The sequence below is a fragment of the Mercurialis annua genome, linkage group LG1-X (genome assembly GCF_937616625.2).
Source record: "Mercurialis annua linkage group LG1-X, ddMerAnnu1.2, whole genome shotgun sequence".
Taxonomy (NCBI): domain Eukaryota; kingdom Viridiplantae; phylum Streptophyta; class Magnoliopsida; order Malpighiales; family Euphorbiaceae; genus Mercurialis; species Mercurialis annua.
Window position 1 is genome coordinate 55409397 of NC_065570.1, and position 18850 is coordinate 55428246.

The 18850-nt window shown below is 28.7% G+C and overlaps 2 protein-coding genes across 2 annotated transcripts; both read right to left on the reverse strand.

Annotated features, from left to right (window-relative positions):
* Positions 1-6875: 6875 nt before the first annotated feature.
* LOC126665723 (glycine-rich protein 2-like) lies at positions 6876-7995 on the reverse strand. Its single transcript, XM_056104938.1, has 2 exons — positions 7864-7995; positions 6876-7298 (listed from the first exon to the last, which is right to left on the reverse strand). The coding sequence occupies exons 1-2, from the start codon at positions 7925-7927 to the stop codon at positions 6979-6981; spliced, it is 384 nt and encodes a 127-aa protein (XP_055960913.1). The 5' UTR covers positions 7928-7995; the 3' UTR covers positions 6876-6978.
* Positions 7996-13133: 5138 nt separating this feature from the next.
* Positions 13134-13735, reverse strand: LOC126666320 (defensin-like protein). Its single transcript, XM_050359337.2, has 2 exons — positions 13624-13735; positions 13134-13512 (listed from the first exon to the last, which is right to left on the reverse strand). The coding sequence occupies exons 1-2, from the start codon at positions 13685-13687 to the stop codon at positions 13337-13339; spliced, it is 240 nt and encodes a 79-aa protein (XP_050215294.1). The 5' UTR covers positions 13688-13735; the 3' UTR covers positions 13134-13336.
* Positions 13736-18850: the final 5115 nt, after the last annotated feature.

An 18850-nucleotide genomic window follows, 5' to 3' on the forward strand; every position in this document is an offset into this window, starting at 1 on the left:
TCCCTAAAAAATTTGACTTTTAGCTCCTTTCGATTTTATCAGGACGTTGTAAAATTGCTAATTATACACAAATTTACACTTTTCACTTTCAATTGTACCCATAAATATTAAATTCACTTCTTTTCCATTAAAAAAATATTCAAATAAAATATTTATCTTAAATTTTTCAAATGAAAAAGAGTTCAGATAAGTCATTTATAAAGGTTTTTTTAAAAAAAAATTGAATGAAAAAGTGTCCAATTTACAAATTGGATGAAATTGAAAACCAAAAATGTGTGTTTGGGTACATTTGGCGATTTTACAACGTCAAAGTGAAATTGAAAAGGAGTTTAAAGGTCGAGAATTTTTAGAACTTTAAACTTTATAAATTAGGAGTGTAAATGTAAATAACTATAAGCATTAAAAGAAATTATCTTGAACTTGTTTAGTTTTGTAAATTTTTCGAGTTGAATATTTAAAAATTTAAATTTGACACAAAAATAAACTCGAAATCCAGCTTGAATAGACAACATTGAGCTGATTTCGAATGTAATTTTATTCAAATTCGAGTAACTTGCTGGTTATCTTTATCTCAAAGTAATCAAAAGTATGCAAGTAAAGCTAGAAGTAAGGCTAGCAAATTAAGGAGGTTATTCAGAATTTACCATTGAGAAGTAGAACCAAAAGGAGAAGAAAAACAATTGAGAACAAACGCATGGTATTTGCCATATGATTACTATTTTTTTATAGAGAAGATAGTAGATACTATTGAGGTAACAACTACAAAGACCCCTTCTATTTATATATAGATGTGCAAGCTACCGTAAAATTTGCCAAAATTAAAATAAAATTCATAGATATGGAAATCAGTATCAAAGAGTGATTAAATTTGCCAAAATTAAAATAAAATTCATAAATAAAAACCTCTTTTTTCTCTCTAAAAAAACCCTAGCCGCCAAGAGTTTTCTTCTTATTTCTTCTCCGGCTGCCGTCAATGGTTTGATTTTTGTTGTTGACGGTAGCCATCCCTTTATTTATGTTATTTTAATTTTATAGAATACAATAAATAGCGACTCTTTTTCATTTTTTTGATGGATTAAAATCTATTAACGAAAGCGCAATTCATTTACCAAGAAGTGAAGATAGATCGAAGATCTTTCATCAATAAAATGGAATCGTTTATGAGCTATATTAGTTTTATTTGTTTTTCATTGTTTGTTTTTTTTTCTGAATGTTTTATGTTGTCCTTTCATTATGAAAGGTTTGTTGTCCTTTCTCTGTGAAAGGTTTGTTGTCTCCTTTTTATGTAGGAGTTTGGTGTCTCTTTTTTATGAAGGAGTTATCAAGTGGTGATTGAATGGAATGCTCTGAGTTTGTGGGTTATTGGATAAGTTTTGATCGACGAGTGATCGAAGACTGCACTTATTTAGCGAAACAGTTAATAATTTATTTTTATTTTCGTAAGTAAGATCTGCGAATCAGGCAGCATGTTGTCTGTTCCATGTCAGGTCATCAGATTTAGTTTTCGAATTATTCCGAATTTCTTACAAATGTAACTGTTTCATATTCGATTTAATGAGATTTGATGATTTCAAAAAAAAAATTAGAAGGCCAAATATCGTAAAAAGGCCAAACCTTTCATAAAAGTTTCACAAAAGTTCTGACCTTTTAATTTTTTCGATTTTGGCCAAAAACAAATTATTTGGTTTCAATTGTGGCCAACTCTCAATTTGATTTCAATTTGCCTATGTGACGCCTATGTGGCATGCCAAATATTGAAAGTCAGGACTTTTGTGAAACCAAATAATCCATTTTTGGCCAAAATCGACAAAATTAAAAGGTCAGGACTTTTGTGAAACCAAATAATCAGTTTTTGGCCAAAATCGACAAAATTGAAAGGTCAAGATTTTTGTGAAATTTTTGTGAAAAATTTGGCCTTTTTACAACATTTGGCCTAATTAGAATAAACATCTAGGTTGAGTTAAAAAAATCTTCAAAGTTATTCTATCTATACTTAAAATTTTGTGTTGAGTATAAGAATGAAGTTAAATAGTTTTTTTTTATGGATATTCTTCCCATATTTGTCCCAAAACTTTAACCAAATATATACCACCTCCATCCGAAAAAAATTACCAGTTAATTCATTTTTAGAGATGTTGTCAACATATTTATCCATTTTTATTATAAAAACAAAAAACATAGTGTTAATTTTTCTATTTATACATAATTAATTTTGGGCTAACTCTATGATTTTATAATAGAATTAAATAATAGATGAAATATAAAAATAAGACTAAGTAAAAATATATGAGTTGGCATGGAGCTAATTATATTTATAAACTTTCCTATATATCTAATATTATGATGCATATGTCAAATGTATCCTTAATAAAATTATTATCGCTTTAATTCAATAACTTTAGTTACAATAGAAAAGGAGACAAATTGATAATAAACAATTAGCCATTTTTTTATGTTAGTTCATAAGTGAATATAAAATCTAAAAACGTTTACAAAATTCAACTTATTTTTTTTAATTCATAAGATTTATTAAATTTATTAAGTTTTATAAAATCTACAATATTTTTTTAGTATTTTAATTTTTTAACTTTTACTTTTTTATGTAATTATTGTTGAATAAATTGATATTTGTAATTTTTTTAAACTTTACAAAAGTAATAATTTTTTCATGTTTTTAATATTTAAAAATAATTTTTAGTTTGTAAATTAAATAGCCATGAACTAACAATATATATATATATATATATATATATATATATATATATATATATATATATATATATATATATATATATTTTCGTGAAAATTAATAGATTTTTACAACTCTAGTAATAAAATAATTTATCTTAAAAAAAATTAAAGAGGCTGAATCTACTTTTATTTTTTTATGTTTGCTTTTATTTAATTGATGTGTTTGCTACATTTGACACAAATAAAATTGTCGAAATACTAGTTTGATAAAATTCTTTATGAAACTATATTTGATAAATTTATTTTATCCTTGAATATACAACTTTTTTTTATGAGTGATGTCCAATATGATTATTTTTAAAGGATGAAGAAGTGTCTTTGTCACATGTCTTCAATTTGTACTTTTTGTAATTATCAAATTTTAAGTTCATTTTAATTACCTGATAATATCATCAAAATTTCTGAAAAAGTTCACTGATTGGAATTTGGATTAGTTAGTGTTTGATAAAATCTGCGGAAATCCATATACTGGGTGAAGACTGGTTTGGCTCTTTACAAATGATACTGCTTGAATTTCGTCTTTTAATGTATTATTTAGTTAGAAGGTGTAAAAAAACTTTTCAAGTTATTTAAAAAGAGTACATAATTTTTTTTATTTTTTTCATTTAAGCCTTTAATGTTTTTAAATTATGCAAATAAATCTCATGTTTGAAAAAAACCACACAAAAATAACTAAAAATATGAGGGGCTAAGTGATCTTTCTAAATTAAATATTTAAAGAATTTTTTGCACTATTTTAAAATATCGAGAGCTCAAATGACAAAAAGAAAACTAAAACAATTTGCGAATTCTTTCTAAATAACTTGAAAAACCAAATATTCTAATTTATAAGTAGTATTTTAATTTAATATTTTTTTACAAATCAGATATAATTGAGGCATTTAAAATATATCTTACATGCAAAAAACGTAAGTCAATAAATATGCACATAATTATTTTTATATAACAATTGCAAATTAAATATAATTATTTTAAATTCAAAATACGTGAAATTAGTAAGAGCATCTCCAATGGTCTCTTTAAAATTGACAAACTCTTTAATTTAAAGAGTTTTATCAATAAGTTAAAGTCCAATGAACTCTCTAAAATTTAAATTTAAATTTAAAGAAGAGAGTGAAAATGGCTCTCTACATGTGGAGAGCCATTTTCACTCTCTACTTCATTTTTAAAAAGATAAACTTTCAAATTTTAAAATAAGTTGATTATTTTTCATTTGAAATTTAGTATTTTATATTTTTAAATTTAAAAACTGAATAAGTAAACCAATATTATTAATATTTTCTATTTTTTAATATTATTTATAAAAATAAAAATAAAATAAAGAGTTATTATTAGAGAGTCTATTGGAGTAAATTTAAGGCTTAATCACAATAAAATGCCAAACGTTTACGCGAGGGGTCAGTTATAGCCAAACGTTTAAAAATCGGCACATATAGCCATTTTTGACTATTTATGATTCTTTTATAGCCATTGGTGAATCGAACCGAATTTTATACCAACAAAACAGCCATGTCATCGCCTAATCATCAAAACGGCGTCGTTTTAATTCATAAGTGTCATATTTGAACCCAAATCAAACTTGGTTCGATTAAAAACAATTAAATCTTATACTAATCAAATCAAATATGGGTTTTCTCCATTATCTGGGTCTTCTCCTTCAATGGAGAAAACCCAGATTTGAGTCTTCTCCTTCAATGGAGAAGACCCAAATTTTGGGTCTTCTCCATTGAAGGAGAAGACGATCTGTGGTTCTTCCCCTTCAATGGAGGAATCCAGATTTGGGTCTTCTCCATTGAAGGAGAAGACCAGCTATGGGTCTTCTCCATTGAAGGAGAAGACCGAGCTGGGTCTTCTCCTTCAATGGGGAAGACCCAATTTCTGGGTTTCTCCATTGAAGGAGAAGACCCACAGCTGGGTCTTCTCCTTCAATGGAGAAGACCAAATCTGTTGGTCTTTTCTATTGAAGGAGAAGACCAGTGCAAGTCTTCTCCTTTAATGGAGAAGACACAGATTTGTCTTCTCCATTGAAGGAGAAAATGGACAAGACAATTTTTTTATAATAATTTAATTTTGATTTAATTATTATATGGTTTGATTTTTTTTTTTTGAATCGAGTTTGGTTTGGTTTAAATGTGGTACATATGATTTTAGTTTAATGTTGGTGATGACATGGCTGCCTTGTTGTCAATAAAATCCGGTTCGATTTACTAATGGCTATAAAAAAAGCAGAGATAGTCAAAAATGGCTATATGTGCCGATTTTTAAACGTTTGGCTATAACTGACCTCTCACGAATACGTTTGGCATTTTATTGTGATTCAGCCTAAATTTAAATATATTACTCTTTATATTAAAGATGCTCTTTATTTTACTAAATATGCTCATTAAAATAAAGAGCACCATTGGAGATGCTCTAAATACGGTGATACAAATTAGTTAAAATTAAGAAATTTTTGAATTGATTATATTATGTAAAAATTAATTTTTTTACTATTTTTTTGAAATTAGGTATTTTAAACTTTAAATTAAACAAATCAATGCCACAAACTTGTGTATTTGATTTGAAAAAATTATTAAATTAAAATATTATATACCACATTAAAATGTTACAAAAACATAGTTTTATACCAATTTTTTTTTTTAGATAAATGATGGGTATATTAGTACAATCACAAAACCGTGATTGGCAAAAGCCTATTAAAAAGGCAAAGAGGTCAATTGAAATTTACAGAAAAACCAAAGAGGTCAATGTAAATAACTTGAAATTAGGTCAATTTGGTTCTTATATAACAATTGCAAATTCTTTCTAAATAACTTGAAAATAGGTCATTTTTTGTAAATGTAAGGACCAAATTGACCTATTTTCTTTACTGTTTTAACACTTTTAGGGATGAAGAGTTTGTTTTGAATTGTTTTGGAAGACTAAAATATGTTTTTTTATTGAAATTTATCATCAATTTAACTTGTCCTTAGCATGAAAGATTGATATTTTTCTCCTAATAATAAATATAGCTTGAAATTTTTTCCTGTTTTGGTGATGAGTAAATTTGTGACGAAGCCCGACCACCTCTTTCAAACGGTGCTTAATTATCAGAATAATAGTATCCCACCATCAGGGCTTTCCGTTTTAAATCGGGATTTTAACAATTCTTTTATACCAAAAATGGAATACGACTTTTATAGTCTCAGTTTGTTAGTTGTTAGCTACAGAGGTAGGGATCGAACCCATGACCTCTTAATACACTTGAAGACGTCTTAACCATTTAAGTTAGGCCCACACTGAGGGATTTTAACAATTGGTACAAATACTTTCAGCAAATTCATATAGAAGATGAAAACTAATAGTGACTTGACCTTTGTTCCTACCTTGTTGTTTATGCTTGAACCAATTCAGCCACCTCAGCGGAGCTAACAAAAGAAATTCATACTTTAGCAGAATTCTGATTAGCCCATACATTATTTAGCTTCCTCCACGTGACATTTTGCTTTGGGTGACCCTTTTATCACAATTTAAAGACCTGTTTGGCTATAATACCTTTTTTTTTTATAGAAGGTGAAAATCGACTAGTTAGTGAGGCGTGGTTCGAACCCACAACCTCTCGATGCATTTAGAGACGCCTTAACCATTCAAGTTAGGCTCACATTGGCGCTATAATACCTTTCAATCTTGAATTTATCAACGTAGCTCATCTAGTTATTATGGCTCGTCTTATTTTTATGAAGTGAGGACCAAGACCGTTAGCGTTAAAGATCATTTTTCTAGAGATAATTTTATTAAAAATCTTTCCGGACATCCTTCTTTCTTTTTAACTCATAAATTCAGATCATCCATTGAGTTGAACATCTTCCTGGATCAACCACAACACAAGCCCCACTTTAATTATCTTTAATTTCAGATTCGGGTGAGCTTATCGTTCATTACAAGTTGTTTCTTACATGCACAGCTCATCAGAATGTCTGTAATAGGATGGGACAAGGCTTTCACTCTTGGATACTATATTATTAATGATACGGTCATTAAAAGAAATAAGTATGCATGATTTGGGTTGGTTTGTATTTTCATAACAAGTAATATACAAACTTTTTTTAAAATTTTGAAATCATTTCATGGATACTTCTGATAAATCATGGACACTGAATTGCAACATAATATTATATTAGATAAAATTAATAATTTTTAATTTATCCTAATTATTTTATGAGCTGTATGATAGTAATAATTCATTAATTAATCACAATCCTTAATGCAAATGCAGCGACGACGTAGTCCTTTGCATTTACCACCGGTAAAGCCTTCAGATTCGCAAACGGCAGCACAATTGTTGGCGTTCATGCACATCCCTCTGAACTTTTGGCTCGGGGACTCACAACTCCTTCCTCCTCCGCCTTCTCCCCCGCCTTCTCCTCCCCCTTCACCCCCGCCTTCTCCCCCGCCTTCACCTCCACCTTCTCCTCCGCCTTCACCTCCGCCTTCTCCTCCGCCTTCTCCTCCGCCTTCACCTCCGCCTCCACCCTCTTCCTGCGCCACTACTACATTTGGACCCATCTCTGCTTAGCCATATACATAGATACAAAAACAACACTTAATGTTAGCATATAATGTTCAAGGACGGTCAGAGCTAATTTCGTCGTCCATCAAAAAACAAAAACAGAAAAAGCCAAATAATTTAAATATTATGTATGAATTTCGTAGCTGGGGAGGGAGAAATGGACAAATTGTACAACTTTAAAGAAAAAATATATTTGCATTTTTTCTGAAAATTAGGTCATGATTTTAGGGTGTAACAGGTCTGAATTTTTAAAATTCAAAACTTCATTTGAATTTGGTTTCGAACTTGAATTGGATACGATAATAATATATTCAGATTCAATCATTTATAAAAAAAAAACTACTATAAAAAATTTAATAAAAAATTTAAAATTAACTAAAATAGTTGAGATCGAGTTCAACTAGATTAACATTAAATTAATTTTGAATATTTTCTTATGCAAACTCGATAGTTCACGAGTTGTATCGATCGCAATCAAGTAGAATGGATTTATGTGTAGTAATCAAATGTATGCAGGTAAAGCAAGAAATACTAACAAATTAAGGAGCTCATTCAGAATTTACCATTGACTAATAGCAACAAAAGGAGAAGAAAACCAATTGAGAACAAACGCACGGTATTTGCCATATGATTAGTCTTTGTATAATGAGAAAATAGTATGTAAGATTGAGGTAACTTCAAAGACCCTTCCTATATTTATAGTGATGTGCATGCTATCATAAAATTGACAAATTTTGGCAAAATAATCATACATATGGAAATAAGTATCAAAGAGTGATTAATATACATCTAGGTTAAGTTAAAAAATCTTCAAAGTTATTCTATTTACTACTTAAGGTTTTGAGTTGAATATAAGAATGCGGTTTATTAATTGGAAAATGGCTTAATATATCATTTGACCCCTAATCTATACACTTTTATTCTCTAAGACTCTTAAACTAATTTGATATTCTATTGGACCTCTTAACTTTATTTTTTGTTCTATTTAACCCGTCAACTGCAATTTTTTTACCGATCTGACCTTTTTTCTCTAACGTAGTAAAAGCGCATGTATTCAAACGCTTTGAAGCGCGTGAAGGATAATAAAAATACATAAATTGTTTTATTGAACCCCGAACTACATTATTTTGTTCTATTCGACCCCTAAACTTATTTTATTTTTATATTGCACCTTCAAACTTTTAATTTTTACCCATTTAACCTTCTCAAAAATACAATTATTTAATTTTTATCCATTTAATCTTCTAGACAAATAAAAAAATATTGAAATTTAGTCAAAACTTCTTGTACATGTTAATATTTGTTTACATTTCAATAATGATAAATGAAGTTTGTATGTTTTTTACAATATTATAAAACATATAAATTTACTATACTGTGATAATATTAAAAAAAGACTAAATTTTTTTAAAAATTATAATTTTTAGTGTGTTTCACGAATCTCAAATTTTAAAATTTTTAATACACCAGCTTTTTATTTTTTGCAATTTTAAATTTTTCAAATCAATTCTGAATTTTTCAAATTTGTGTTAAAATTGAAAAACACGCTAAATTTCATGATTTTTAAAGTCTTAAATGATTTTTTTCAAATAATATGTAAAGTATATCATTTTTTATTTTAAATTAAAAAAAATATTTAGGCTTAATATATTTTTTGACCCCTAAATCTTATCTTTTTATTCCCTCCGACCTCTAAACTATTTTAATGTTACATTGGACCTCTTAACTATTTTTTTTATTCTATTTAACCTCATTCAGCTAAGCCATGTCAGCAATTTTATCCACGTCATCGCGCGTGGTGTGCACATTCCGAATGAGGGGTTAAATAGAACAAAAAAAAAGAGTTAAGAGGTTCAAAAGAACACGAAATTAGTTTAGAGGTTGCAGAGAATAAAATGGTATAGTTTAGGGGTCAAATGATGTATTAAGCCAATGGAAAATGCTATTTAACCCACTATATTGTACCACCTTCATTGTTCCTCCTTACGTAGCAGCATTTAGTTCGTCAAATCCACCTTCAAAAATATATATCTTAAATTCCAACTTTTAATTCATCCACTCTTTTAATGACACGTAAGGTGGGTTAAAGAATTCGAAGATGGTTAAAAAGGAGGGCTATATAGCATTACTCTTATTAATTATTTATCTGGATTCTTTTTCATGTTTCTCCCAAAACTTTAACCAAATATATACCACCTTCCTCACAAAAAAGACGATTTGTTAATCCACCGTCTCAAACTCTTTATCTTATTTTAAAATCTAAAAAAACTAGATTTAAACTTTCTATTTTCCAATAATTGATTCTAAGTTAATTCTATATTTTAAAGTTTATTTACAATTTTCTTATAGGATTTAATAATATGTGAAAATATGATATAGAAAGAAAAAAAATACTTAGGTGGTGTTAATTTGAGGCTTAATGCCTTAAAAAAACTCCGACCTTTCATTCCCTTTTGGCTTAATGGCAAAAAAAACCCAAACCTTTACGACTTGTTGCAATTATATCCAAACCTTTTAATTTTTGCAATAATATCCAAATTGCATTATTTTGTTGTAATAATATCCAAATTGCACTTTTTATGTGAATTTTTTTGAGTTTTTTGCCATTTTTGGAGACTTTTATTATATTATTATACATCAAAATATAATAATAGCCTAATATCTTAATTGAAAACAACAAGTTTAGCCATCAATTTGACTATTATTGCTACAAAAAATGCAATTTGGACATTATTGCAACAAAAAAATGTAATTTGGATATTATTGCAAAAATTAAAAGGTTTGGATATAATTGCAACAAATTGCAAAGGTTTGGGTTTTTTTTACCACTAGGCCTTCCCTTTTCAATCCTACCATGACGTTGAAAATTTGTTAATTTTATTCCATTTTGTATTTTTCATTTTAATTGTACCCTGAAGCATAAAATTGACATTTATTTTTATTTGACAAAACTTCAAAAAAATTCTTTAAAAATGGTCAATTTAATATAAAAAGTTAATCTAATGCAAAAAGAATTAATTTAGAGAATTTTTGTCAAATAAAAAAAGGTCAATTTTATGCTTTAGGGTATAATTGAAATGAAAAAATATAAAATAGAGTAAAATTGACTAATTTGCAACATCAGAGTAGGATTGAAAAGGATATAAAAGGTCAGGGTTTTTTTAAGACATTAGGCCCTAATTTGATGAAATTGGAAATTGAATGAATTTTAAGTATTGTTAAATTTTTAAGTGTTGAATTCAATAAAGTATTTGATATTTATCTATGAAGCACCGATACGGATACGGATACGGATACGGGTACGGAGAATGACATTTAAAAAAATAGGACACGTGTACGGTGGGGCCACAGCTATTTTTTATTTTTTAAAAAATATATATTTACTCATATATATGGTTTCAAGATGCAAAAACAATAAATATTATGTCCCTAATTTGAAAAATAGGGGCTGTTGTAATTTGAAAATAGGAGATGCTGTAATTTTTTTTAATATTAAAAATAGGGTTTAGTTCAAGTTATTATCTAATTGTATTTGAGTTTGAGCCTATTTAGTTAAATTTATTATAAAAGAAAACCCATACAAAAAAAGGCTTAAAATTAACTAAAACCACTAGAAGTGTCCCCGGTCTCTCTTTGACTAGTCAAAGGTACAGAGACACGCCACGTGGCGTGTCGGGTACGTATTCCCGGCTTGTCCCCCTAAATAGGACACTCCGGAGTAGTGTGAGTGCTTCATAGATATTTATAAATAGAGCAAATTATTCCGAGTTCCTTCATATATGTTATAATTAATAATTTGGTCCTATCTGATTGAAAATCAAACGATATGATCTCTCACTTTTGTTTTTGTAAACGATTTAGCCCCTCCGTCTATTTTTTTGTTAGTCAACTGAGTCAAATGATCAAATTAAAAAAAATTCACTTTATTCCTTAAACTTATATTTGTAATATATCTAAATAAAATTATATTATTATGATATTTAGTGAGTTAACGACTTCAATTTAGTTTTGTATATTTTAAGTTTTTTTTATATTTTTTAGTTTTAAAAATTAAATGAAGTAAAAAAACCAATATTTAAAAAATATAAAAGTAAGAGATGTAGAAATTAAATTAAATAAATTTATTAAGCCATAGAATTTCATATATTTTATAATTTTTATTTATATATATGTCAAAGATAAATTTAAAAATTAAAATGAAATTTAATTTTTTTAAATAATTTACAGAGGAAATTTCTTAACTAAATTTTTTTAGAGAGGACTCCTATCAACTACTGCCATAGTGCCTCATGAGCCAACGAGCGAACCTATTGTAGAAGAGTTTGATGTTTAAGTATACCAAAAAATATTGATAGCAGCTGCAGCTGTCTTTAGAGAGAGTTTGTTCATTAGATGATAGATATGATAATAAATGAAAATATATCATAAATGTACGAGGGAGAACTGGAAGATGGAGAGAAAATTAATTTAAAGGATTTGGAGATAGTACATCCGGATGATAGAAAAATAAATTTAATAGAAGAAGTAAGTTCATATGAAATTTTAGAGACTTAAGTGGTAATATGCCCCATCAACTTGTAAGTAATAGGCAGATAAACAATTATCAATTATAATAGCCATCTTTTAATTTTAAACGATATTCATATTTTGTTAACAGTTTTTTAGGTCTTTTTAAAATAATTTCAATCACTTGATGTTACACTCAAAATCTGTAAATTGAATTATAACCTTCTGGCACACACACATATAAAAAACCACCAACAGTTTTTTAAAATTCATAGAAACCCATTACTAACTTGAATTAATGGTAAAAAAATTCAAATCTTTACAATTTATTGCAATTTAAACCAAATTAATTTTTTATAATGATAGCCAAATTATATTTTTTTTATTACAATAATGCCTAACTTGTATTTTTTGTTGTAAGTTTGGCCACTAATTCTATTATTGTAATAAAAAAATACAATTTAGCTATTATTATAAAAATTTAAAAAAATTATTTAAATTACAATAAATTATAAAGGTTGGATTTTTTTTATCTGTAATATAGTTATGAATTAACAATATGTGTATATATATATAGTTGCTTCTTCTGCTTGTGGTTGTGGTGGCGGTGGAGAGCTGGATTGATGTGTCGAGAGCAGGAAACGTTTTTGCAAGATGAGGGTGGAGATACTATTTTGAAGGCGTTAAACCTGTTAAAACTTAAGGTGTTATAACTTAAAATGACCAACTGACTAACGTTCAGGTAACTAAACATGCTTTTAGCCTAAAATGAATATAAATTAAGCTTAATCAACAACAAACATCAATTTTCAAAAAAGGAAAACAGGAAACATCAAATAACATTAGACAGAAAAACACAAGAAACGACATATGGTAATGGTGGCTTCTATTTAAAGATTGCCCATGAAGGCATTGCTTCCTATACGTAATTCTTTTTATCTAATTATTAGAGTACATAATTAATTAACTTCTCGTGTAACTACCCTATTTTATACAGTTTGGTCGATTAAGTAACGTCGAAATTGTTGTATAAGAAAAGACTATTTCAAAAGCAAATAATTTGTATCCAACACATTTTCTTGATTTTTGATAAAAATAATTTATTAAATATAGACAAGATGTTCTTATATACCCACAACAATGGTTCGTTTGCCAAATATAAAACGATTTTAAAATCATACCAGTTTAATCCATCATTTATTCGACATTTGCCTTATTTACCCCCAACTTCTTTGGAGTTTGATTTAAATCTTCAAATAACAGTATAAATCATCCTAAAATGGTGAATTTTGATACTTCAAAGAGTTTGTGAGTAAATTTTGCACATATCGAATAAATGATGGATCAAACTAGCACAATTTTAATATCATGCTATATTTGACAAATGGACCATAGTTGTCGGTAAATAATTTATAGTAATTTTTTTTCCTGTGTGAGGGAATTATTACAGAGAAGAGTAACTATATGGTTCAAGCTTGTTATTATCTATTTTCTGTATCTTAATTACGATTATAACATTAGTGCATAAGATTAACAAGGCTTAACGCAGACGCATTTACGGAAGCCTGGCATTCCTTTGCAAACACCTCCTTCAAAATGTTCTGTCAGGCACACGGAGGCGCAGTTCCTCGTCCTATAGCACACTCCTTTGAACTGATGACTCTGAGAATAGCATGTCCTCCCCTCCGTTACCTTCGCCCCCATTTCTGTTTACATCATCACTCAAATATTTATTCTCATTAATCCTCTTAGTGAACTAATTAAACGACCGCCTAATTAATTGAGCGAGTGATCGAGTAAAGAATTAGGATAATTACCAGAGGCTAAGAGAAGCAACAGAAGGAGCAAAATATTTGATAAAAGTCGCATGGCATTCTTCATCTTGCACAAAAATGATCAAGAGAAAATGGATATGTAACAATATCAATAATGCTGTACTATTGCAATATGAGAGTCATGTATATCATATATAATGCAACGATAGCCTATAAAATATAATATATGCTATTTGCGGGATATTATTGACATAAATATTCAAATGATGCACTTCATATATGATAATATTTCATGATTCTACTCAAATAACTTTACTTTTTATGGATTAAGAGTACAACTTTGTAAATTTTCTTTCCAAATTTAGAGGATTTAAGTAGATTGTGTGACATTAGGAAAAAAATGGTCCAAGTAAAATGTTCTATAACCCACCTTTTTAACCCAACTCTTTTATTTCACCTTATGTGGCAAGGTTTTATTTAATTTTCACTCATGCTCTCAACGTTTGTAAAAATAGACAATTAGGCCCATTGATTTAATGCCGTTTCATTGCTCCTAAAACTCCGTTAGTGTGATCCTACGTGGCAGAGATAAAAGGATCATTTATGCCCCTAAAGTTTGGGTCCGAAATCAAATGAGCCCTCAACGTTTAAAAAAGGTTCATTTATGCCCCTAACGTTTGAAAAGGTTCACTTATGCCTTCAACGTTTGAAAAAAATGAACAGTTAGGCCCCCAAACATTGTATCATTGCTTCCCAAATTCTAATAGTGTGATCCTACGTGGCTAACTCTTAGTGTTTTCCATTAATCGAACCATAGGTAACCAACGTCGAATATTGAATCGGTAATAATTATCCGCTATCCTTGAAGACTATTAAACGTAATTAATAATGAAACATAAATTATAAAAATTAGTTTATTCATGTATTTCGATTCGACAATTATATTCCTCCAAAAATTAGAAACTCAACAATTATATAAAAAAATAACTAAAAAGATCAAAATTGTATTTCTTTTCATTCGGCGTTCCATCTCATGCACTGCCTCCTTCTACCTCACCAAACACTTCCTTTTCTCCGTCCATGGCATTGTAAGTTTCATCAAATAAGATACTGATTGATGAAGAAAATTCCTTATTCAATTGTTGGAGAAGGATAGTCTATCGGTTTATCTCGGTCTTGTAATAAAATGGTTTTGCAACAAGGGACTATTGTTGCTGAGAGAAAGACCGTCACCGTAGAGAAAAATTTGACGGTAAAATTAGCCACGCAGGATTACACTAACAGAGTCTGGGAAGCAATGAGACGATGTTAAACTAGGGGCCTAACTGTTCATTTTTCAAACGTTGAGGGCATAAGTGAACCTTTTCAAACGTTGGAGGCATAAGTGAACCTTTTTCAAACGTTGAGGGCTCATTTGATCCCCGACCCAAACCTTAAGGGCATAAATGATCCTTTTATCTTTGCCACATAGGATCACGGTAACGGAGTCTTAGGAGCAATGAAACGGCGTTAAACCAAGGGGCCTGATTGTCCATTTTTACAAACGTTGGGGGCATGAGTGAACCTTTCCGGACGTTGAGGGCTTGCTTTATCCAGACCCAGAACCTTAAGGGCATGAATGAACCTTTTCCCAAAATTTAAATTTAGCTATCATTGCAAAAAAAAAAGAAATGCAACTAGGCTATTATTATAAAAGTTAAAAAGATTTGGTTTAAATTGCAACAAATTGTAAACATTTGTTTTTTTTTTCACCATTACGCCAATTATAAATTATTAAAACAATTGTGTAAAAATAAATTTCAGTTTTTAGCTGAGACTGATGTGCATGTTTCATAATATGTGACAAAAAAGTGGATAACACACGACAATCTGACTATCACATAAAACTTGAAGAAAAAATTATAACTTTAGTAACTAAAATAAAAATAAAAAATTACTTTAGTCATTGAACTGTAATAATGAAATACTTTAAAAATAATAGTGTTTTTTTTTGTCAAAGATGACCGATTGCATTATGCAATAATAAATACAAATTAAAATGACTATTACATGACGTTATGTAACATTCCCTGTAAAAAAAGTATACTCAAAAAAGTCTAAAAAAATATAAAGATTTTATGGCCACCGAATAAGCGAGCTAGTTACATATTTTCTATCAAAATAATTACTGGATTACTAAATACTGTCCATTTTTACTACCCACCGCCCCTATACTTTACCCTTTTGTCATTTTTCCTATTTCTATACAAAACTAAAACCTCTCAATCCATTCAAACTAAAATCATATTCTACGTGGCTGTCCCTCTTCAAGGGGCTGTTTCCGGCTGCGATCTTTCCCGTCGCAGCCGGATTTGTTTTTTTAAAAAAAATATATAATTAATTTTTTTTTTGTAATTTTAGTTATTTTAAAAACTTAATTGATTTAATATTTACTGAATATTAGTAGTATGATTTAATATTTTTTCGTACGGCTGAATCAAAATCTGTGACCGAACCTTTGTAGCGCTCACCCCGAGCACATCTCAAAAGCTTTCGTTTTCTCCCGTTCTTATGAGACGAAATGACTAACTCAAACCCAATCCCTATAACAATATTCTTAGCCCAACTAATTGATACAACATCAGTATCAAACCCATGTTCTAAAAAAACCGATCGCTGTAATCAATTACGTTTAACAATTTATAAAATTACGTTTAACATAAATAATTATGTTTAACAATTTATAATTTTTTTTTAAATATAACCGGCAAAAGGGGGGACGTCCCGGAGGGACATCCCTCCACAAGGAGAGACGTCCCGTAGGGACTTCCCATATGGGAAGTCTCCCAACGTCCCTCACTTCCCATATGGGAAGTCCCTCCTTTTGGAGGGATGTTTATGGGAAGTCCCTCCTTGTGGTAGAATTCAGAAAATAAAAAAAAATCGTTTTTATCTCGGAAAAGTCGGAAAAATTTGTTTCCGAACGTCGATAATCATACCCGACGAATTGTAATCGTTGTCCGTTATTTTAATCGACTTTTTACGTATTTATTCGAATGAATTGAGAGAATTTTTTGATTTTAATTTTGCTAGAAAGGCGAAAATATTTTTTGTAGGGGCGGTGTTAAATAAAAAGAGACGACGAATAGTAAAATTCAATAATTATGATCTAGAAAGATTGAAGGTATCGTAACCTTCCTTAATGCTAGAGCTTCCGGCATCAAATTTTTTTATCAACTCGGCTTAATTTATCTATTACTTATTTAATTTGATTTTCTTAGTAATAAAGCAGCGACATCTTCTTACAGTAATCAAAGTAAGAGTACCATAGTCTAAAAGGAAGCAACTTTTTTTGAAAATTATTAATAGCATCTACATCTCTCATCCTCCTTTCATTTTAATATCGACTTAAGTAGCAATTTACCCCTCAACTTGTAAATAAAGAATAATTAACACATAAATTAACTTTATAGGAAAATTAGTCATGAACTTGCATCTTATACATTTTAGCAATTTGCACCCTAAATTTATAAATTATTTGTCCCTAAATTAGCAATTTACCCCCTAAAATTTTAAACTAATTTTTTAAAATGGGACTAATTACCCATAATATATAAATTCATGACAAATTTACCCATAAAATTAATTTATATATTAATTGTCTATTGCTTACAAGTTGAGGGAGCAAATTGCTACTTAAGTCTTTTGCTATCTATCATAACTTTATTCTCCCTCAACCACCTCTCAAATCTTAAAAAAAAAAAAGAAAAAAAAATTATTCAAAACTTATCAAACTAAATAAAAACTAATAATCTTAAACAAACATTAAAAAAAATCACAAAAAGGGACATTAACCTTACGACAATGTTTTATCAAAAAAAAAAAAACCTTACAACAATGTCGACATCTCAGGATTGAAAATTTCATCAATTTTGATATGAAATCTTTTTTTTAACAATATCAAATCTTTAATGTATTAATTTTTTTTATGTATTTTTCTATATTTCTGTTTTGGAATTTATTATATTTTTATAACCACAAGTGATAATACATGTGTGGATAAATATTTATAGAAAAAATTTGATATTATCGGAGGGTCAACTTAAGTTGCATGATAAATAAATTTACGATCTATAAAATCATTAAAACACCAATACTGATAAATATGTTTGTTGCAACATTGATACCGATTGTTGAATTTTTGGTATAAATTCTCGTGACCAGTTCTTGACTGGATTGATATGCTCAGCGAAATCGAAACCATTCGGTAGGTATTTAATAATGGATTTGATCAATAAACAATAATATAGCAAAATAATAAATACCACAAGAGATTATGTGGTGTTGTTAAAGCGTATATCCACGGGCGAAAGAATCAAGCCATGCACTAATCATAAAAAAACAAGTACAAAATTAATGGAGAAATACCAAATCGAGAACATCTCTAGTAAATATATCGTTAAAAGAAAAACTCGCAAAGTATTTAATTCTCTATAAGAAGTAACTCGAAAGGGTTAGAATTAATTTTTATTCCTCACACCACACACCCCATTTTCCCCTTATTCACATCAATGTATATATTGTGTATTGGGTTTTTGGTGTACTTTAAAGGTGAATACGGTAGGCTATATTGGTAATAAATAATCTATATGGTATTAAGAGTATTAATCTTAACTGAATTTATACTTTTTAATTAGCCAATGATAATAAAGTTATCTTTCTCTCAAATACTTCATTAATTCTAATATAAATTAGAATTAAAATTCTAGGCATGATATCTTCTTGTCTTGAGTCATAAACACATTATTAGATGTTATTATAAAAACCGAGACTTTTTATAGTTATTTGTGTTTTAGAAAGTAAATCTTACTCTGTTCAATTATCACGGTTGAATGAATTTTCAGCATATTCATTCAATGACCAAATAAAACAAAGTAAGTTAAACAAAAATTGTAGCCTTTTCCTACAAAAACCAATTAATTTTTTTCTTTTAATTTTCAGTTTTAAAATTGAATCGTCCCGGTTTTTAGATTTGGGGATCTCGAATTGATGTTAATGGACTTCATATTTGATTTCAATATTTTCTTTTTTATTGTATAGTTTTATTAATAGTTGTTGTTCTTGCAACTAAAAATTAGGATTATTACTAATATCAAACTGAAGTTGAGACTAGTAATACAACATTTCATGTTGTTGTACGGACAATCAGAAAACACAATCTTACTGATCAATGGAAAAATTACAACCCGCCGCTTTACAAATTAGAGCACACAAGGTTACTTTTTTTTAT